A 21,064-nucleotide genomic window follows, 5' to 3' on the forward strand; every position below is an offset into this window, starting at 1 on the left:
GGGTTTAAATTGCAGCAAGGGAGGTTTAGATTGGACATTAGGAAAAACTTCCTAAGCTAGAGATGTTATGGAATCTCCAGCAGTGAAGGTTTTTAAGAACAGGCTGACAGACACCTTTCAGGAATGGTCTAGTAATTACCTAGTCCTGCCTTGACAGCAGGGGACTGCACTAGATGTCTTATTGAGGTCCCTTCCAGTCCTACATTTCTATGGTTCTGTGCCCCCCCAGGGCTCTGTGGAAGCAAGGGTGTTGCCCATGCCCCCCATAGGCAGCCCAGGGCTCTCTGGGGCCAGGAGGGTTGCCCATGCTCCCCCATAGGTGGCCAGAGCTGTCGGGGGAGGTAGTTGCCCATGCCCCCCATAGAGGCAGGTACCTTGCTCCTCCTAGGGAAGGAAGCGGCGGGCAGAGGCGGAGAGGGAAGGCGGGAAGCCAGCCAGAGCCTAGAGGCGGAGCCGCCCGGAGCAGCAGCGGGGCAGGCAGGTGGTGTCAGTCTGGGCTGGAAGTTGGCCGCGCAGGAGCAAGCGGACGGGACCTGGGGAGTGACTGGCTGAGGGGCAGCAGCCGGGGCAGGTGCCGGCTGCCCACGTGTGCGGGAGGCTCGGTCCCGGGCCTGCGGGCGGCTCTCCCGCGGACCCTATGTGTCTGGCTCGGGAGCGCTCTCGCGCTGTGCTGCTTCGCGGGGCGCCCTCGGGATGAGGAACCTGCTGCTCCTTCTCCTCGCCGCCTGCTGCAGCGTGGGGCCGGTAAGTCCGCCGCTCGCCTCCGGGCGCCCGGGGCTCCTGGCTGCGGGCAGAGGAGCCCGGTTCAGGGCACAGCGCGGCTCTGCCCTGCCAGCGGCAAAGGGAGGCTGCTGCAGCCGGGCTCCCCGGCGGGGGGCTGCTGCGGCGGGGCAGGAGTGAGACCTCGCCCCGCAATCCCCGTGCGGAGAGTCAGCCCGCAGCGCCGCGCGTGTCCCCGGGGGGCTCCCCGCGCGCCAGGCGGTGCGGTGCGAGTCCTCTGTGACCCGCGCGGGCGGACCCCAGGCTCTGCCGGGCAAACTGCTGCTGGGGGCGAGCGGGGGGCTCTTGTCGTCCCCCCCCCCGACTTGCGGGGAACAAGAGCCTGGGTTCAGCTTGAAAGGAGCAGGCGTGTGGCATCGCTGGTTCGGGCAGTGAAGGGGCTCGCCCGCTTTTACAGGAGCGGGCTGTGTGAGCCCAGTGTAAACGCCGTGATAATCGAGCGGGCTGTGCCCATCCCAGCCAGGTGCACCCCGGGACAGGCGCTACAGCAGCCCTTTGCTTGGGTGCCTCCTGACAACGTCCAAGCTATTCACTGAGAAGCAAATGACTTAACCCACTCAGTAGTTAAATTAAACAGACCTGGGTCCCGATCCTGCTCCCACTTAACTCCAGAGAAGGAGACTCGAGCTCTTAGCGAACATGTGGCGTGGGGCCAAATGTAGAGTGATCCATCATCGGGCTGATGCGGCATTAATTACACCGCTGGAGTATTTACTCGTCAAGGTCACTAGCCTTTTATCTTCAGCGGGCCGGTTTGTGCACATCAAGGGAGAGATGGCAGTGAGTGACATTTGGGATTTATGTGCTGCGATATCTAGCGCAGTGGAGTAGTGAAAACCAGTGGTAATCTGAACACTCTTCCCCTTGTGGGTTTCAATAAGCCCCAGAGTCAAAGTCTGCTCTCATTTGCACCAAAGTAAATCCAGAATAATGTAATGTATTTAAACGGAGTTATCCTTTATTTACACCAATATAATGGGAGCATAATTTGGCACTTTATATTATTTGTATGTATTTTTATTTTCTTTTTTTGATTCAAATGAAAACGGGAAATGGTCCCAGCAGCGGTTTGAGACGTTCTTAGAGTATTCGCAGAGGACAGTTAGGAAGTGGTTATTATTTATGGCTAAAGAGTTTTACTCACTGGAGTGTGTTGATCTATTATGGTCTAGCTGAAAAAATGATGTTTAACTAACTTCTGTACTGTGCATGTAATAATAATTTCATTAAAAATCCTTATGAAATTAGTTGCTGTAAAACCTTCCTAGTTTTAATTGAATCAAAATTATGTTGTTTATTGACTGTTTATTAACTACTTCATGGCTTAAATGGAGACACACAAAAGCATCTGACAACAGAGAACAGTTACCTTCTCTGCATTGTAAATTTAAAAACACAGTCTATTGTGCACCAAACTTGATAAGTCATACTGATGGTAAATGTAAAATGGCTGCTAGAAGTAAATTTTTGTGGTAAAATTATTGTATCTCAGGTGCCTGAAAAATTGATTTATTAATGGGAATGCTGACAGACACTAAACTATAGCAGTCCAGCTAGGTGTGTATCACAACACAGGTCTATATTGACTACTTATGTAAACCATTCTTTGGTAGAACAGGGGGAAAGAGAGCCTAAAAAACCAAGCAACAGTACTGCACAGGATTGGGCACTAAACTTTTTAACTCTGATAAAGTAGATCTGAATTAAAAAAAAAAAAAAAGAACAAGGAGTACTTGTGGCACCTTAGAGACTAACAAATTTATACTGTATTTTCCACTGCATGCATCCGATGAAGTGGGTTTTAGTCCACGAAAGCTTATGCTCAAATAAATTGGTTAGTCTCTAAGGTGCCACAAGTACTCCTTTTCTTTTTGCGAATACAGACTAACACGGCTGTTACTCTGAAATCTGAATTAAACTGGTTCCTGTATTAGAAAATGGATGTTATTACATATCTGACATGCAGTGGACATTTGAAAAAGTATTGCATTAGTTATAGTCTTTAGGTACTACATAATTGTATTTTCTCAAAGGAGTAACCATCTCTATTAAATCTCAGTTTGTGGAATCCTTTCAATCCTGTGATTGAAGTTGTTTTTTCATAAGTTTCTTTGCCAAAATGTTTACAGTATGATTTACACTCTGCATTAGTGGTTCTCCAGTAAATTATTTGCAATTCACACTAGCACTAATAATAAATAATAAGGAGTAGGAAGCATATTGCAGATTACTGATTTTTTTCAAATTGGAAAATCAACACATTATAAAACAGGATAACACATCACAAAATACACTTCATTTATTTTGACAGTTTCTTGGCTATTGGGGCAGGGACTGTATCTTCCTAGTGGTTTATACATCACCTAGCACATTAGGGCCCCAATCCTGATTGGGCATCTGAGTGCTACTAAAATGCAGATAATTAGTAATAATAAAATAATAATACTTGCAGGTTTTTATTATTATTATTATTATTTTATTTATTATTACACTTAGAAACCCTAACGTATATCAGGGCTCCATGGTGCTTGGCACTGTGCAAATACAGAGTAAGAGACAGTGCCTGCTCTGAAGAGCTTATGATTTTAATAGAAAATATAGAGGAAAGGTGGGAGAAAGGAAGTAATATTTCCATTTTACAGATGGGAAACTGAGGCTAATGCAGTCCAAGGATGCATCAGGCGAGGTATTTCCAGTAGAGACAGGTAAGTATTAGTACCATTATAAAGGCACTGGTGAGGGCTCATCTGGAATCCCGTGTGCAATTCTGATCTCCCATATTTAAGACAGATGAATTCAAACCAGAACAGGTGCAGGGAAGGGCTACTAAGATGATCAGGAAAACCTACCTTCTGCAAAGAGACCTTTGCTAGTTTAGCCTAACCAAAAGAAGTTGAGGGGAGATATGATTTCTCTTTATAAATACATCAGAGGGATAAATACCAGGGAGCAGGAGGAGTTATTTAAATTAAACACCAATGTTGATACAAGAACAAATAGCTATAAACTGACTGTCAATAAGTTTATCTTGAAATTAGACAAAGGTTTCTAACCATCAGAGGAGTGAAGTTCTAGAACAGCCTTCCAAGGGGAGTAGTGGGGGCAAAAATCCTAACGGGCTTCAAGACTGAGTTTGATATGTTTATGGAGGGGATGGTATGATGAAACTGCCTACCATGGCATGTAGCCGATCTGCGACTGCTAGCAGCAAATATCTCCAATGGCTGGTGATAGGACACTAGATGGAGAGGGCTCTGAATTACTGCAGAGAATTCTTTCCCAGATGCCTGGTGGGTGAGTTTTGCCCACATGCTCAGGGTCTAACTGATCACCATATTTGGGGTTGGGAAGGAATTTTCCACCAGGTCAAATTGGCAGAGACACTGGGGGTTTTTCACCTTCCTCTGTAGCATAGAGCACGGGGACTTGGAGGTTTAAACAGGTGTAGATGGTGGATTTTCTGTAACTTGGAGTCTCTGAATCATGATTTGAGGACTCCACTAACTCAGCCAGAGGTTAGGGGGTCTATTACAGGACTGTGTGGCCGAGGTTCTGTGGCCTGCAATGTGCAGGAGATCAGACTAAATGATCATGGTGGTCCCTTCTGGCCTTAAAGGGTATGTCTACACAGCAATGTAAGCCCAGGCTCGGGCTGGGCTCAAGTCTAACCCTTGTATCCGCATACCAATGGTGTTAACTTGGGACTCAGACCTAGGGTCCAAGGTCCTGCAGGGCTGAGGGTCCGAGCCCATGTTAAACTGGGACTTTGAGTTCGAGCCCTATTGCTTTCCTGTATGCACACAGCCCAGGCTTGATTTGGGTCCTGGAAGTCCTCCGGATGTATCCAAGTTCCTTGGGGGAACTTCCTTAGTCCTCCCTAAGTGGACAATCTGTGGTCCAGTCTGTTGCATGCTATTGCAAACAGAAGCCAAAGCTGTTCGCAAAGGCAGCCGCTCAGGTCAGTGTTAACCCATTTTCTGCTGAACACCGGTCTGCAAGCACACTATCAGAGAGCCTGCAGGGTTTTCAAAGAAGACTGATCAGAAGAAGATTTTTGCAAAGACAGCTGGTCACAAGAATACAGCCAGATTTTGGTACATACCACCCAGGCATTCTTGCACACACAGCCCCAGGGAGGGCAAGGCGGGCCTGGGAGCAAAGGCCAGAGTGCGGAGCGGGAACTAAGCAGCTGCCTTGCAGTGAGGGGGAGTGGCAGAGCTACTGGCTCAGCATGGCTGGGGGAGAAAGACCCCCAGGATGCTGGCTCCTCCCACTCCATGCAGGGCAGCCACTTGGTCCCCACTCCACTCTCCGTCCCTCTCCCCCACCTACCATGGGACTGTGTGTGCAGAGGTGCCCTGGCAGAATGCACTGAAAGGGTGGTGAGTGGGAACCGGCCCCAAAACTTCCCCACAGCCTCCTGGAGATCCCTTATCCCTGCCTCCCAGGGTGCGGCAGGAGCAGGGATAAGAGATTTCTGAGCGTGCTGGAGCACCCCAACCCCAGGGGATGCGCTTCATTGCTCTGCAGCCGGAAGCAGCCAGACTGGGGTGTGTCTCTGTTTTTCCTCTGAAACCTACATTTTATGTCAAACTTCAAAACAAACAGACAAAAATAAATAGATAAAAAAACAACCAAACAAAAACACCTTCACTGAACATCCCATTATATAAAAAATTAAGAATCGCAGTTTCCTTTTAATAGTTTGACAGCCCTAGAGTCTGATGTCCTAATTATCCTCAGAACAGGTGCACATGGGCATGAGAGTTTTCCCACAGTGCAACATATTCATAGGGCTAGAGTGTCAACACTGTGGGGGAGGAAGGCACTCTGGGATAGGGTTACTTTGACTTGGGTCTTTGCACTGCAGTGTGGACGCCAGAGCTCTAGGTTCCAGTATGGGTCAGAAAATCCTTAACCTAGGGTTAAAATGCAGTGTAGATGCTCAAGCCCAGGGTTTCGTGACATGGGTCAGCAGACTCGAGTCCCACTAACCCTAGGCTTACATTGCTGTGTAGACAAAGCCTATGAGGTGCTCAAAGAACAAGGGCCAAGTTTTCAGAAGTGCTTAACACTCATGAACTTCCACTGTGATGGTATGGCCAGATTGAATAGAACATCCAATGCTCTGACTCTTGAAAATCTGGTTTTAATTGACTTGCCCAAGGTCAAACAGGAAATCTGCAGCGCAACAAGGACTTGAACCTAGATCTCCTGACTTACTCCACTGCCTTAAAGCCAAGACCATCCTGGCTCTCACTTATTTATAATACTTCATAGTAAAAGTAATGGTGTTTTGTAAATTAGACCTCATTACAGGACTCTATTATTAAATCTTTGCTGACGAGGGGAGAGAGAGACCAGCACTTTGTGTGTGAATTATAAAATGTGCAGCTGATTGAACAGTTCAGCAAAGTCTTACTGCCTTATAATTTTGTTTCATATGCTTAATCTCACTGCTATATTCCTAAAGACTAAAATGTATTATTATTCCTAAATATTTTCTGTTGTCCCTACGCCCTCAACTCTGCCAACATTTCCACCCTTACCCTCCTGCTTGTTAATTTATTGCACAGTCACCTGTTCCATGCTGACTCTCCTGTGCATCGTGTGAGCTTCTAAAGTTCATTCCTCCAGTTCTGCTACTGTGCTGCGTGTCGTGAATCTTGTTGACTTGAATAAAAAAAAAATCTCTATTTGTTGTTCCCCTTCCTCTAGCCTCAGTCTACCTAACTGTCTGTGCTCATGGGTAGGGACCCTCCCTTCTTGACTGTCTTGAAAATGCCTGGTATATTGTGGGCAGTACTATAAGCAAAGGATAAATAATGAAAACAACGCAGCTCTGTTTTAAAATGAGTTTCCCACTGCATACTACTTGCTTAAATCAAAGAATCTGTAATGAAGTATTGTGACCCAAACCCAAAGCAAATTCAAAAATGAAGCAGTTTTCTTTTAAAAATCAAAAATGTACTTGTCTCCCAGTTAAGGATGTTATATTGGAGTACAGATTGACACACTGTCTTTTTATTGGGGTGAGGTGGGAAGTTACTCAGAAGAATGTTGGTAAATACACTATTTATGATGTCAAGGACTCTTTTTGTAAATGACACTATTGGTTTTGGAATGCTTCAGAAAGGAGTTGAGGAGGGCTCCTTTTTATGGAAGAGCATTATTTTAATGTTTCATTTTGAAAAGCCAAAATGCATAGACTTTGAGAAAGGACTGCACCTAGTACACTCTTAAGGGCTTAAAATAACAAATAAAAATTGTGGATTCTTTGATTGGTAGTTGCATCCATCATGGAATATTTTAATTAAAATACTTTAAGACCCAGGCCTGTTTGTTCATTTTAAACAGGTGAATGGCATCCACCCAGAATGCAGATTTCAGCTGGAGATTCATAAGGAGGAAATAAGATGTATGGAACTTCTAAAGAGTGTCAAAAGAGTGGCGTTTAAAGGTAAGAAAAAGATGTGCTGCAATGCACAGACAGCTTGCAAAGAAAAAATCCTTATTCATCAGCACTGATTAACTTCTTTGACAGTTAAAATTACATTTTCAGAATTTATTTGTGCTGTGACTGTACTTTTTATGAATTGGATAATTCATGCTGACTTCGTATTGAAAGTAAAAACTAAGGATGAGAGACCTAATTAATGTTCTGATGCACAAGGCAATTCAGATACAGGATCGAATTCATCCTTGATGTATCTCCGTTGAAATCTATGGAGCTATGCCACAGGTGCACTTGGACCATGCAGTTTTATTAAAAGAAACACCACCACCCCAATGTTCTGGGTACAATAATGTTTAAAATATACACATGCAGCTTACTGTACCTAGGTGGAGGAGAGAGGAGAAAGAAAGTGACCTATAATTAGATTTCGTGAGGAGGAGACCAGTTCCATTTTTTTTCTTCTGTTTTAAGCTTTTAAGGGATTTTCTCTGCAGTTGTAATGTGAGTGGAAGGTAAGATAATCAGAAAACAAATAAAAATGTATGATATTTCCCTTGCAAGTAGGGGCCTCTGACAAGGTCACCAGTTCACAGAGCAAACATACTTTTCAGTATGAAGGTAAGAAATATACCCTGGTGTTTTCAGTGTGAAAACAATAAATAATCTAGTGATGCAAAGGAAAAGCAGATTGTAGTATGGACCTAGAAGGGAAGCCCTGAGTAAGAACTTTGTTTAAAAAAAAATTTATTGTCATTTTAGGTAAGGTGTTCCTCAGCTGGAAGAATATGTTTATTATATTTATATTTTCATTAAAATTATTAGTGTTATATTATATTTGTATAATGGCCTATGTCCAGAAGCTCCAGAAGGGAAAGAGCTCTCTACTCCCTCTATTGATGAAAAGGGAAACGTGCTGCCATAAAAATCTCTTTTTTGAACAGACAGCCTATCCACAATTCCGATCATGATGCTTGAGATGAACTTAGGAGTTTAGAAGACAGTGGGCTCCAGGGAGGCTCGGAGAGGGAAAAGAGCTATTACTTTGTGGCAAAAAGTTAATTTCTAGAGCTGGCTAGGAATTTTGCAGTTTCCACAAAATCAAAAATTTTCATGTGGAATTTTTTTTATTTTCAGTTGAGAAAATTGAAATTAAATATTCTGAATTGAAATATTTCATTTTTTATCTGATACAATGCATTTCATTTTGAATCAGTTCAACAAAACATGAAACTGCATTTCACTATCAGCACATGGCCTTGTGGAATTGTGGCTGAGGCCCTAATTCCCTCTTATGGACTGTGCTCCCTCGAGGACTACATCTCCCATAATGGTATGGGGATTTCCCTCTGATTGAGCCATGTGGTGTGTAATGAGTTTCTTCTGCCCTGTGTAATGCCTTTGGGATTCAATGCCACAAAACTTGCCAAGCTACCAGGTGTCAGCAATATCCCTTTACCGTGACTCCTATTTCATGATCCCCTGGAGGTCTCTTAGATTTCAGTGTGTGACCCCTAGAGTACATATTCAAATATGCATTTCCTGCAGTAACACAGTCAAAAGCAATATATTTTTCTATCATTTCTCCTTTTGATTAATCTGGCTCAGGCATTAGAAGAAGTGCAGTTGTAATAACAGTGACTCTCATGGACATGGATATCTGTTCCAAGAAAATTCCCACTGAAACCATTCATCTACTCCTAGATTCCGTATTCATGGTGAAATTGTTTTATGGAAATAAGTGTTAAAGGAAGAAACCTGTTACATGAAAAATACTAGTGCGTAGCCAAATGGTGAAATGATTACTAGGCCTGCTTAAATAATTAATCTTACATTAATAAATTCACTATGAGCTATTTAAAAATCCCAGCTCAGTTCACTTCCAAGTCCACTTGTGCTGTTCATTGTTGCTGGGCTGGTCCAAGGAGGAGATCCCTGCTGTGAATTTCAGCTGCCATTGGCTTTTGGAGAGGAAATGCTAACGTGATGCTTTGACTTTTCTGCAGGGTTTCCTTTCAACAGGTTCTTCCAATACTCCTACTATTTTACAGTGGTGGTTTCCCAAAAGGACTCTGCATGCTTCTTCTCATGCCTTGTAAGGAAGCAGTACTTCTGACAGTACTGATTCAGTGCAGCGGGGCAGAGGGGACCCAGCGATAGAAGAAGGGCTTGCGTATGTAATTAAGTGCTAAGCTGGAGAATACATCCAGGGGAACGAAACCAATTTACTGGGTGTATGCTTAACACCCTTGGATAATTTATGTCTACATCTGATATTAAAGATAACTTCTACCAAGAAACTGGCCAAATGGCACTCTAGGCTAATAATACTCCCTTGCATATCTAGAAATATTTGTTATATGTGTGTCCTTGATGCACCAATAAACTATCTCTGTTCATGAGCAAAATATCCTAGTTTAAGGAATCTTCTATACTCAGACATACATATCCTTCACAATGATGCTCCCTCACTGAAATAAATCCTTGATTTGTTAACGAACTACATTTGTGTTACGCTCTGATGCACTCCATAACAGCAATCCCAAAACACCAGGAAATTGAAGCAATGCAGGTTGTTAATCAAAACATGTAATAACCATGAACAAGTTAAGTCAGCAATAGTATGAACAAAACGTAACAGTCCAAATGGCAGGCATATAGCAGCAGGCCCTGAGTAAGTTCACACCCCCAATGCTATGCGCACGCACGCATGCAAAGTTCAGGAATCAGAAGCCGAGAAACAAACAGGTACAGGAAGCAATAAACAGGAAGGCAACACACAGACACACCAATTATTGCAATTTACTTAACAGTAAATACTTAATGTATTCAAATGGTTTTAATTAGAGATGGGCTAGTCGGCTTTGTTAAAATACGAACTGCCTGAAGCCTTTGCCTTAAATTTGAATCAAACTTCTAAAGTTTATTTAATTAAAATAAATTAATAAAAATATTTTTCTTATTTTGAACAGGAGGGCTGGCTACATGGCCCTTGCTTCGTCTTTCTGACTGACCTTGGTATCTGCTACCTGTCACACCAAGGTCATAATAATGTTAAAATTCTTCCCCATTGACTGGCATGGTGGGTGAGATAATATCTTTTATTGGACCAACTTCTGTTGGTGAGAGAGACAAGCTGGTCCAATAAAAGTTATTACTTCACCCACCTTGTCTCTAATATCCTGGGACTGACATGGCTCCAACAACACCGCCTATCCCCGTTGACTGAAATTTAGTCAGCAATGGAAGAACTCACTCCCACTTGGGGAATAAAAACTCACTGAGCCCTGCACTACTGAAGTCAGTGGGAATTTTTCCACTGACATGAATGGGCATAGGATTGATCCCCGAGTCCCTGGGCACAATTCTCCACAATCTGATTGCCATACAAGTGATGAGATTGCTTAGGGTAGGCCTTCATTCCCTCTGGGAGAGGCAGCCTCTCCTTTTGCCTGGAAGTGTATCAACAGTGAAAGGGAGAAGAAATATAGAGTCATGATTTTGTTTTTGGTAGGTCAGAAAGGACCATTACAATTGTCTAGTCTGACCGCCTGCATAACACAGGCCATACAAAGCACCTGCCAGTAATTTTTGCGTTATACCCATAATCTTTGGTTGTGGAGTCCAGGAAGATCCTGTGGTCTTCATGGATCAACAAATCAATATTGTGGACCATGCCCTCTCTTAGTCGAACACTGTATAAATTCTATAAATGCTACCTTTGAACAAATCCACAGTTTATGCAAATAACAAGGATCCCGTGCAGGCCTGAAATTCCAGGCCCCAGGGCCAGGGCCATCCTTAGGGTGGTTGGGGCCCAGGGTGGAAGTGACAAACCACTACTAGTGGCTGGTGCTGGATCAAGTGCATGTTGAAAGGTAGAGAAGTCTTACATTTTAGTGTCTTTATAGTTTTATGTCTAGTTGACTAAAGAATTATTTATGTATGAGAATTCCTCATTATTATCTTCATATGGTAGCTAAAAGAGGTGACTGGTTGGTTGGTTGAACCCTAGCTTGGTAGCTTGGCCATCATCATAGGCTTTTGTAGTCTATAGGCCCAGATTCAAGGTGAAAATTTGTGAGGATGATCTTGTATAGTGAGTTTTGTGAGGACACACATTTTAAATTTTTAACATTATCCCTCTGTATCCGTGTCTGTGTTTACTATATATATATATATATATATGTCATCCCTTTGTCTTCAGCTCAGCCTGTTATATTATACTTTGAATGCTTGAGTTTTGATTCAGTGATAAGGATAATAACCTGTCTGACTGTTTCATGTTGTGTTCTTAATTAGTATTCCTTCGTTTTAAGTCTTTTCAGCATTTGTGTACATGTTTACAGTAGAAAATTTCAAGTGTAGATAAGCTACTTATTTACAGCAGAATATTTCAACTGTGAATAACAGCAGCTAAGAGCTCAAAGCCAATAACTTCATTTCTCAAACCACTGGAAAACACACCTTACCCAGCAAACGATGCTACAGATAATGAAAACTCCACAACTGCAACAGGTGATATTTCAGTGCCAATACTTGAACTTGAGGACAGTAGTCAAGAAGGAGATGTGCCAACAGTAACAGATGCAGCAGAAGAGCCTGTGTATGAACAAAAAACTCAGCAACAACAGGAAGATGTAGATCTTACACAGCAAGAGTAAGTCATGAGTACTACAGGTTTGACTGTGACTGACATTGGAATTAGTGGCAAGAGCAATGCTGCCTAAATGCAATCTTTTCTTCAAATTAGTTGTGTTGAAATTCCAAGTAAAATTCCATGAGATGCTGATATACATGCTTTCCCTACTCGTCTGCTGACAAAAACTCTTCCAAATGGTGAGACCTACACAAAAGACTGGTTATGCTGGAGTACGGAAAAACAATCTCTGTACTGTGCACTCTGCTACATTTTGAACAAAAGTGCTGTAAATGCATCAGTTCTCTTTGATCAGTCAGGATGGAGCATCAACAGAGGTTGGAGAAAGTTGAAAGACCGAATACCATCACATGAGAGTTCTACGTCACACAAAGAAAACTATGTTTCATGGAAATCAGGCAGTAGGGCAGCATCAGCTGAAAGTTCAGTTGAGAATTTACTCTTGATTGAACTCTCTACAAAAGCTAATAACTGGAAAAAACTTCTTAAGCGCATCCTGAATGTCATCCTTTTTCTTTCTGAGTGGGGATTGGCTTTCTTTGGTTCCAGTCAATGTACTGGTGATCGTGCAAATGGAAACTTCCTAGGCATAGTTGAGCTCCTCAGCAAATATGACCCACTTTTATCAGAGCATGTTAAACGTGTTTGAGAATCACAAGAGAGTCAAAAGCACATGCAAGTCCATTATCTCTCCACATGCATACAAAACAAGTTTATTGAGCTATGTGTGTCATTCGTACAAACAACAATTCTTGGTGAAATTTGAAATGCCAAGTATTTTTCAATCATTGTTGATGCCACACCAGATTGTCCTCACAAGGAACAGACTACGATTGTTCAATATGTTAAGATTGTAGACAGCTCAAAATTTTCAGTTGAAGAAAGGTTTATTTTGTTTGATAATTTCATGAGAAAAACTGGAAGAGAAATTGCTGCTTGAGTACTAGCAATTCTAAAAGTTTTTAAGTTAGATTGTCAAGGCTGCATTGGTCAAGCCTATGACAATGGATCTAATATGGCTGGGAAGTACAAAGGTGTACAAGCAGTTATGCTTGAGCATAATTCAAACTGTATTTTCTCCAGCTGTGGAAACCACACACTAAACCTTGTAGGTGTTTTTAAAATATTTTTAAACATTTTTTTTTAAATATTTAATCATTGTGGGTCTGAGTATACGCACCTGGCAAGAAAGTTTGTCTCTTTATGAGGCTTAATTCACTGCTAGTCTTATTCTGTTTTCTTCCTCGTGCTCTGCCCATCATCACGATATGTAAGAGCTTTTGTGGGAGCTGTGCATGGTTGTTTGAGGGCAGAATAGGACATCCGAAATATGACCCTTTCAAGAGGCTTGCATCTGATTTTGGTGGGAAATGAGACTTAAGTGAAAGGCATCTTGGGAAATTTAGTCTTAAACTGAAAGCTGACTGATGGAAAATTAGCAGTTGGAAACCTCTTGCATTATCCATTTTTAAGCAGGTTTTTCCACTGATCACATTTCCACTTAACACCAAATAGCACAATATGGCCCCAGTACTTTCAAAGGGAGCTCTAAGAATGTGCTCCTCTATAACAGAGCTAGAATTTTCCAGGACTTAATCAGTTGTGACCTTGACTGCTGAAGGGTGCAGACACCTTTATATCTGGGAGGGGGCTTGTGCTATATTTTTATCATTGTCTTCCTTGTGATTTTCCTACTTCCAAAGTCCTGTTTTATGCCCTCTTCTTCTGTAATAGTTTACTTCATATATACAGTTCAAACAATAGACTGCTGGGGCATTTTTTCACCGGCATTTAAGGTAAATGTGGTAATATAAGAAGGGTGGAATGAAAATGAAAAGTCCTCTGAAATGCCTTCCTACATTAAGAAAATCTCATCATCAGCCTTGCTCTAAACCTCAGATCATAAAGGTAATTAAGAAAGAGCAACAATAAGTGAGCAGTTTTAGTAGAAAAAAAGAGGATGTGACGTCAGCCTATAGCCATGAAGAAAAGCAGGTCAATAGAAATGCATGACTAGTTATGTTTAAATTATGCTGGAAAAGGAGGGAGGGGTTTTGACTCTTGTTCCTAACTGATTCCTTTATAGAATCTAGCATCATCCTTCTAACTGAGCAACATGTAAAATCTCTTTGAGGTGTCAATTCAGAACACACATACCATAGAGGTATATTTAGGGATCATTCAGATGCATGGGTCAGATCTTACTTTCTCAAAAAGCATTTCCTATTTTTGGTTATATATTTGTCCCTTCGCTTTTGTTAAGGCTTTTGGTTGTAAGGATCAGACTAAAAAGGTTCAGGAAAGCTGGAAATAACTTTGCACCTTTTTGAGCACTGCTCAGCTGTAGGTAAATTCTCATTCTTATTATTTGTTATGCACCAATAGTGTGCTCTATGCTGAGGTAAGAAATGTTACAGCTTGTTACATGATTCACTCACCTTGGCATTAAAATGCCTGCCAGAACTGTGTCTATACTTCTGAGATGGGCATTCTGGTGGTATGCACACATCTGATTTGGGAGTTCACTAGTTTATGAACTGTATGCACTGTAGTGTTGCTGAATGGGCTCTTCAATATTGATTTTTTGGCTATTATGGCTGTGGTCACCTTCTTGTCATTAGCATTAAGTGAGCTTACTCTAAACTTGCTTTGTTCCTAAGCCTGTAATTTCTTTGTCCTTCTTTCTTTTCCTCTCATTCTCATTTACATATAAAAAGATGCAGAAAGAATTTCTGTCCATATGTTTGAAAACTGCCATGAACGCTATACTGCATAGTATTGCATTCAGAGCCTTGGACTGGAAAAACATTGCCCATAGGCACTGAGGCCTCTTCAATGTATGGTCTTACCATGTGAGTGGAAATCAAGTACAAAATCTGACTGCTTCCCAAACTTTAAAAACAAACCATGGCCTAGCTGACAACCTATTGGCTCATTTTCAGATGTCTTTCATTTTATCTTGTTTATTGTACACAAGTCCTTTACTAAAAGTATTAAACACCCCTCCTCCCAGAGTTCTTTAAGACTTTGTTTGAATTGGCACTCTCTGCTATAATCCAATTGTTAAGTGCCATCTAGTGGTTTCTAGACAGCAGATCGCTTTAGGGAGCCACCACCCCAACCTGCTCCTTTTACTTCTTTAAAGAAATGCCAAGACATCACTTTGAAGCTCTTCCATTTTTTGTAAAGTTTTTCCATTCCGGTGCTGGCTTGGCCTTACAATGTGAAGCAATGTAGGTTGGTTATAGCAGAAGATTTTAGAATGCATAGGTGCTGGAACTAGGAGTGCTGGGGATGCTGCTGCACCCTCTGGCTTGAAGTGGTTTTTATCATATCCAGGGTTTACAGTTTGGTTCAGTGGTTCTCAGGACCCCCACTATTCCACCCCTGTTGGAATGTACATTGTGTCATTTTGTACTGTAGATTTATCAAATAGAAAATTACTAAATGTATTCTTTTGTACCACAGATCTGCTCATAATCTCTTCATTAATTAAAAAATAACCAGTGCTGGAACACTGATGTTACCTTGTGTTGATGGTGTTATCTCCAAATGAGTAAAACCAGTGACAGGTAGCACAGCTGACATGTTTAACAAAAGATGGCGCTTAGCCTTTGCTGTGTCATGGTGAAATGAAATGGATAAAATAATTATTTTCTACTGATCCCATTTTTATTTTTGATATTTTTTCTAGAATTTAAAAAGTGTAACACCACTGACCCACATTAAATCTACAGTGTGTATTTAAGACCATCAACATTTTAGCAGAGCAGTCCTAAGATGTGAGCAGTTTCTGAATCAGCTTGACCTTTTATGCTCTCTGCTGAAAGGAACACATTTTCCATCATCCTTTACCAAAAGATGTAAGAAGTATTGAGTAGGATAGGGTATTGTTGAATGCTCTCTCCATTACATTTACTGTACATTTAATTTGCAGGTAGTCTATTGTTTCTGCCAGTTGTTGGCAACACAATATACATTTTTTTAAATGTTTTATTGATGTAACTGCCCAGAATCTTGCACATACACCAATGGATGTTTTTATAAATCCTGATAAAAATAATGTTTAATTATTTTGGCTGCTTACTTGGGCCCTGATCCCGCAAGAAATTATGTGCATGTTTAGCACTATGCACTATGATTAGTTCCACTGAATATTCACAGGGCTTGATCCAGTGCCCAATATGGTCATTGGAAGGACAAGGCATTGGATTGTGCCCAGGTTCCATAAAGTTCAGCACACCCATATGTCTTTGCAGGATCAGGTCCTTGTACTTTATCTGTCATTCTGAAAGTTAGAATCAAATGCCCTGGTAATGCATCTGTGGGAGGAGGAGTTCTTTGCCCAAAACCAATTTTTTTCGGTAAGGAAAGTTGATTTTGTAACTCCTGAACACTGCTTTGAAAATACATCAATCAGAATGGACTCAAATAATTAATTATCCTATTGCTTAGTGCAATGAACTCCTTTTTTGGATGTTGTATGTATTGCTATAGAAGCACCTGTCCTATTTAGCTTTAATTAAGCACATTTTAATGGGATTCTAAAATTTAGTGTTGCTACTAATGCATATGAACCCCCAGAAATTACTCATTAATCTTCGTTATCTTCATTACTTACAGATGATTCCTTCAGGATGATCACATCAAGATGACATTATTTGTGCGGTAGACTTCATAACAAATGCATTTCCAGAACAAGGGCACTGATTTGCAAAGTGACTGGCTAATCAGTGGGCTCTTATTTTAAAACCTTTTACCATTCTCCTAGTAAATATTGTCTTAGCAGTTTTCCTTAAAGGGTCAAATCCTTCTTTAATTACTCCTTCAAAACTCCCATTGGCTTAAGTAGGAATAAGATGACCAAGATTTATTTCCAGATGTTCATTTCAGTTTGATGGATTCAGGACTGCAACTTTCATTATCATTCACAGGATGTGTTGGAGTTTGGGATAACCTTACTTGCTGGCGCCCTGCTGAAATTGGAGAGACTATCACTGTCCCTTGTCCAAAAGTATTTAGCCACTTTTTCAGCAAACCAGGTATTTTGTTTTAAGTTATTTTATGTATTTATTTTATGGCCTTATTTTTTTTTTAAAGAATAACCTCACGCACTGCAAGGTTCACCTGAAACCATTCAGTTGGGTGAAATTTACTCTATGTCTATTGCAAATTTGCTTATGTACAGTAAATTGTAAAAGCATGTATTTGGAGTTTAGGATATTGTCTTATTTTTAGAGAGAGAAGAATGAGCCTTCTCAATGGCGCCAATAAGAAAGTATGAGATGGCATCATAACAGTACTAAACAAATTGTACTGATTACCCAAATGGCATTTATTGTTTCCAGAACTTCAGATTTCAGTCGATGTTCTCATACATTGACACTGATCAAGCTTGAGGGCCCTGCTGTGTTTGACTTGACTACCTCAGTCATGATCGCCACTGTCAAGGTTCCTCCCCCACTCTGAACTCTAGGGTACAGATGTGGGGACCTGCATGAAAAACCTCCTAAGCTTATCTTTACCAGATTAGGTCAAAACTTCCCCAAGGTACAAAATATTCCACCCTTTGTCCTTGGATTGGCCACTACCACCACCAAACTAATACTGGTTACTGGGGAAGAGCTGTTTGGACACGTCTTTTCCTCCAAAATACTTCCCAAAACCTTGCACCCCACTTCCTGGACAAGGTTTGGTAAAAAGCCTCACCAATTTGCCTAGGTGACTACAGACCCAGACCCTTGGATCTTAAGAACAATGAACAATCCTCCCAACACTTGCACCCCCCCTTTCCTGGGAAATGTTGGATAAAAAAGCCTCACCAATTTGCATAGGTGACCACAGACCCAAACCCTTGGATCTGAGAACAATGAAAAAGCATTCAGTTTTCTTACAAGAAGACTTTTAATAAAAATAGAAGTAAATAGAAATAAAGAAATCCCCCCTGTAAAATCAGGATGGTAGATACCTTACAGGGTAATTAGATTCAAAACATAGAGAACCCCTCTAGGCAAAACCTTAAGTTACAAAAAAGATACACAGACAGAAATAGTTATTCTATTCAGCACAGTTCTTTTCTCAGCCATTTAAAGAAATCATAATCTAACACATACCTAGCTAGATTACTTACTAAAAGTTCTAAGACTCCATTCCTGGTCTATCCCCGGCAAAGACAGAATATAGACAGACACACAGACCCTTTGTTTCTCTCCCTCCTCCCAGCTTTTGAAAGTATCTTGTCTCCTCATTGGTCATTTTGGTCAGGTGCCAGCGAGGTTACCTTTAGCTTCTTAACCCTTTACAGGTGAGAGGAGCTTTCCCCTGGCCAGGAGGGATTTCAAAGGGGTTTACCCTTCCCTTTATATTTATGACAGCCACCCAGATGCAGCTCTTTTAGAAGCTAGTCACTGTCTCTGTGCCTATGGGCATTTCCCATTTGTTTGTGGGAAGAGCTCCCCTATCCTCTGGTGATGGGCACTTAAAAATGCATGCAACAATACTACATAATTTAGATAAATTAACAGTGGTGGGAATTACATGGGATTATAATCACCTTCATGTTGTTTTTTACCACAACCTGAAAGACCCAGCTTAATCTCTTAGCCAGGTTGCTAGGGGGCCTAGTTTAGCTGGTAATATCCAGTGTCACATCTATCCAGAGTGCTTTAATTCTGCAGCACAGCTGGTCAGTGCAATTTATAATATTACATAATGCTTACAAGTAGATTGTCACATGTAGATCTCAAAATGTTTTTCAAGGTGGGTAAGTATTATTTTCCCATTTTTCTGGTAGGGAAGCTGTGGCATGAAGTTATATAACTGTCCCAGGTTCACATTGTAAATCACCGAACCAGGAATCGAACCCAGGTCCTAGTGTCTTAATTTGGTGTTCTAGTCATTGGACCGTATTAGCCAGTATTAGGCTTTAGAGAATGGCAGAATCAGCAAGGAAATAGGTCTGTGGAAAAGATTCTTTTCATACAGCATATCCCTGTAACTTTAAGCTTTTCTGTTGGATATCAAGAACTTCCAAGAACTTCCATTGTACCAAAATTCCACAACTCTGAAAATAGCTTTTCAGTGGTTTCAGTTGTGGCTCTTCCAAAAACACACTTGTAGTAGGAAAACCTAATCTATCTGGCACCTGTTCATGGGATTGAGGAGTAAAGATGGGTCATCAGTTGCACAAATTAAGTATAAATTAGAATAAGCATAAATTGAGAATTCTGAGAAGGAGGCAATTTCTCCTAGCACAGTTACATTCATAGTGATAAGCAAAAGTTATAATATTGTTCCTTACCCAAACTCACAAAAGGAAACAAAGAGTTCTAGAATGTGTAAAAGGTGATCAAGATCTTCTAGCTCAAATCTATCATTCAGACAAATCCAGTTGACGGGAAATGGGAAATCATTAGGTATACTGCATATACACAGGTTTCAGAGTAACAGCCGTGTTAGTCTGTATTCGCAAAAAGAAAAGGAGTACTTGTGGCACCTTAGAGACTAATTGGTTAGTCTCTAAGGTGCCACAAGTACTCCTTTTCTTTTTGCATATACACAGTAATTCTTTTCTCCATCCGTGAAATGCAGCCTCTTTTTGAGTGATTATTGCTCAACAGCTCATAGCAACACTATACAAAACAACACTGAGTAAAGATAATACTGTATACAATTGAAACTAGAGGCTGAATTTAAGGGGTCAGAATGTAATTTCCTAAACATTAATTTGGACAAGTTACTGTAACCCCTCTACTTCTACAAAAAGTGCCATGAGATGTTTAATCACTACAATTGCTCTGAACCTCTATTTTGAATTTTTTCCCAAAAGATGGCACTTCACATGACACAGGGCCTCCTAAAACTGATCGGAGTTGTAAAAGAAAGCCTGTCCTCACAAAATTCCTGCCCAATGTTGCAGACTCAGAAGTTGAGATAAGCTTCCAAAAGCCTGTATGCTTATCTGAATTGAACCTCACCTCTCCTGTCTGAACCTATGTAACGTATTGCATCATGAATAATGTGCATACACCTCATAGGAATAACTTTTATCTTCTTAGTTGGTAAGTCTCCCCCATGTGCTATTGACCATATTGCTTCAAAGTGTGGGCTCCTAGTTTATCACAGATAAGAGGGCCACTTTGACCAATTTATAGTTGACAGAGGCCAGATGACCTTTCATGCTTGAGTTCATAGAATCATAGAAGATTAGGGTTGGAAGAGACCTCAGAAGTTCATCTAGTCCAACCCCCTGCTCAAAGCAGGACCAACCCCAACTAAATCATCCCAGCCAGGGCTTTGTCAAGCCAGGCCTTAAAAACCTCTAAGGATGGAGATTCCACCACCTCCCTAAGTAACACATTTGAGTGCTTCACCACTCTCCTAGTGAAATAGTTTTAGACCTTTCCCACTGCAGCTTGAGACCATTGCTCCTCATTCTGTCATATGCCATCACTGAGAAGAGCCTAGCTCCATCTTCTTTGGAACCCCCCTTTAGGTAGTTGAAGGCTGCTATCAAATCCCACCTCACTCTTCTCTTCTGCAGACTAAATAAGCCCAGACTAAATAAGCCTATCCTCATAAGTCATGTGCCCCAGCCCCCTAATAATTTTCATTGCCTTCTGCTGGACTCTTCAATTTGTCTACATCCTTTCTGTAGAAGGGGGCCCAAAACTGGATGCAATACTCCAGATGTGGCCTCACCAGTGCCGAATAGAAGGGAATAATCACTTCCCTTGATCTGCTAGCAATGCTCCTACTAATGCAGCCCAATATGCTGTTAGCCTTCTTGGCAAGAAGGGCACATTGTTGACTCATACCTTCTTAGCAACAAGGGCACACTGCTGACTCATAGTTAAAACAAAAAGATTCCCCTTTGGTCCCCCCATTGAATTATGGGTGTGGAGGATAGATGGAAGTCCCTGAAGTTTGCCTGTATTGTGATATTTTCCCTGCTCCCTGCCTCTGTGCGCATAATTTGAGAGGGCCTTTAAAATGCATTACGTGCTAAATCAGAATTTGCTATAAACCAGATGCATGTTCATCTGTCTGCGTAGAAATTCACCACTGTAGTATCCAAGGACTTCAATAACTCTTTTAGTAGAACACTTAATATCACCTGCTCAGAAGATCTTAAATAATAGTTTAGAGTAATCAAGGTTTGTATAGAGCCA

The 21,064-nt window shown here is 41.4% G+C and overlaps 1 protein-coding gene across 1 annotated transcript in view; it reads left to right on the forward strand.

The window, feature by feature from the left end:
• The first annotated feature begins 411 nt into the window (after positions 1 to 411).
• VIPR2 (vasoactive intestinal peptide receptor 2) overlaps positions 412 to 21,064 on the forward strand; it is an 84,852-nt gene continuing 64,199 nt past the window's right edge. Inside the window, exons 1-3 of the mRNA XM_048837639.2 lie at positions 412 to 744; positions 7,138 to 7,240; positions 16,829 to 16,936. Coding sequence (XP_048693596.1) covers positions 694 to 744; positions 7,138 to 7,240; positions 16,829 to 16,936 — 262 coding nt within the window. The 5' untranslated portion in view covers positions 412 to 693. The remainder of the gene's footprint in view (positions 745 to 7,137; positions 7,241 to 16,828; positions 16,937 to 21,064) is intronic.

This window comes from Caretta caretta, chromosome 2 (assembly GCF_965140235.1).
Source record: "Caretta caretta isolate rCarCar2 chromosome 2, rCarCar1.hap1, whole genome shotgun sequence".
Lineage (NCBI taxonomy): Eukaryota > Metazoa > Chordata > Testudines > Cheloniidae > Caretta > Caretta caretta.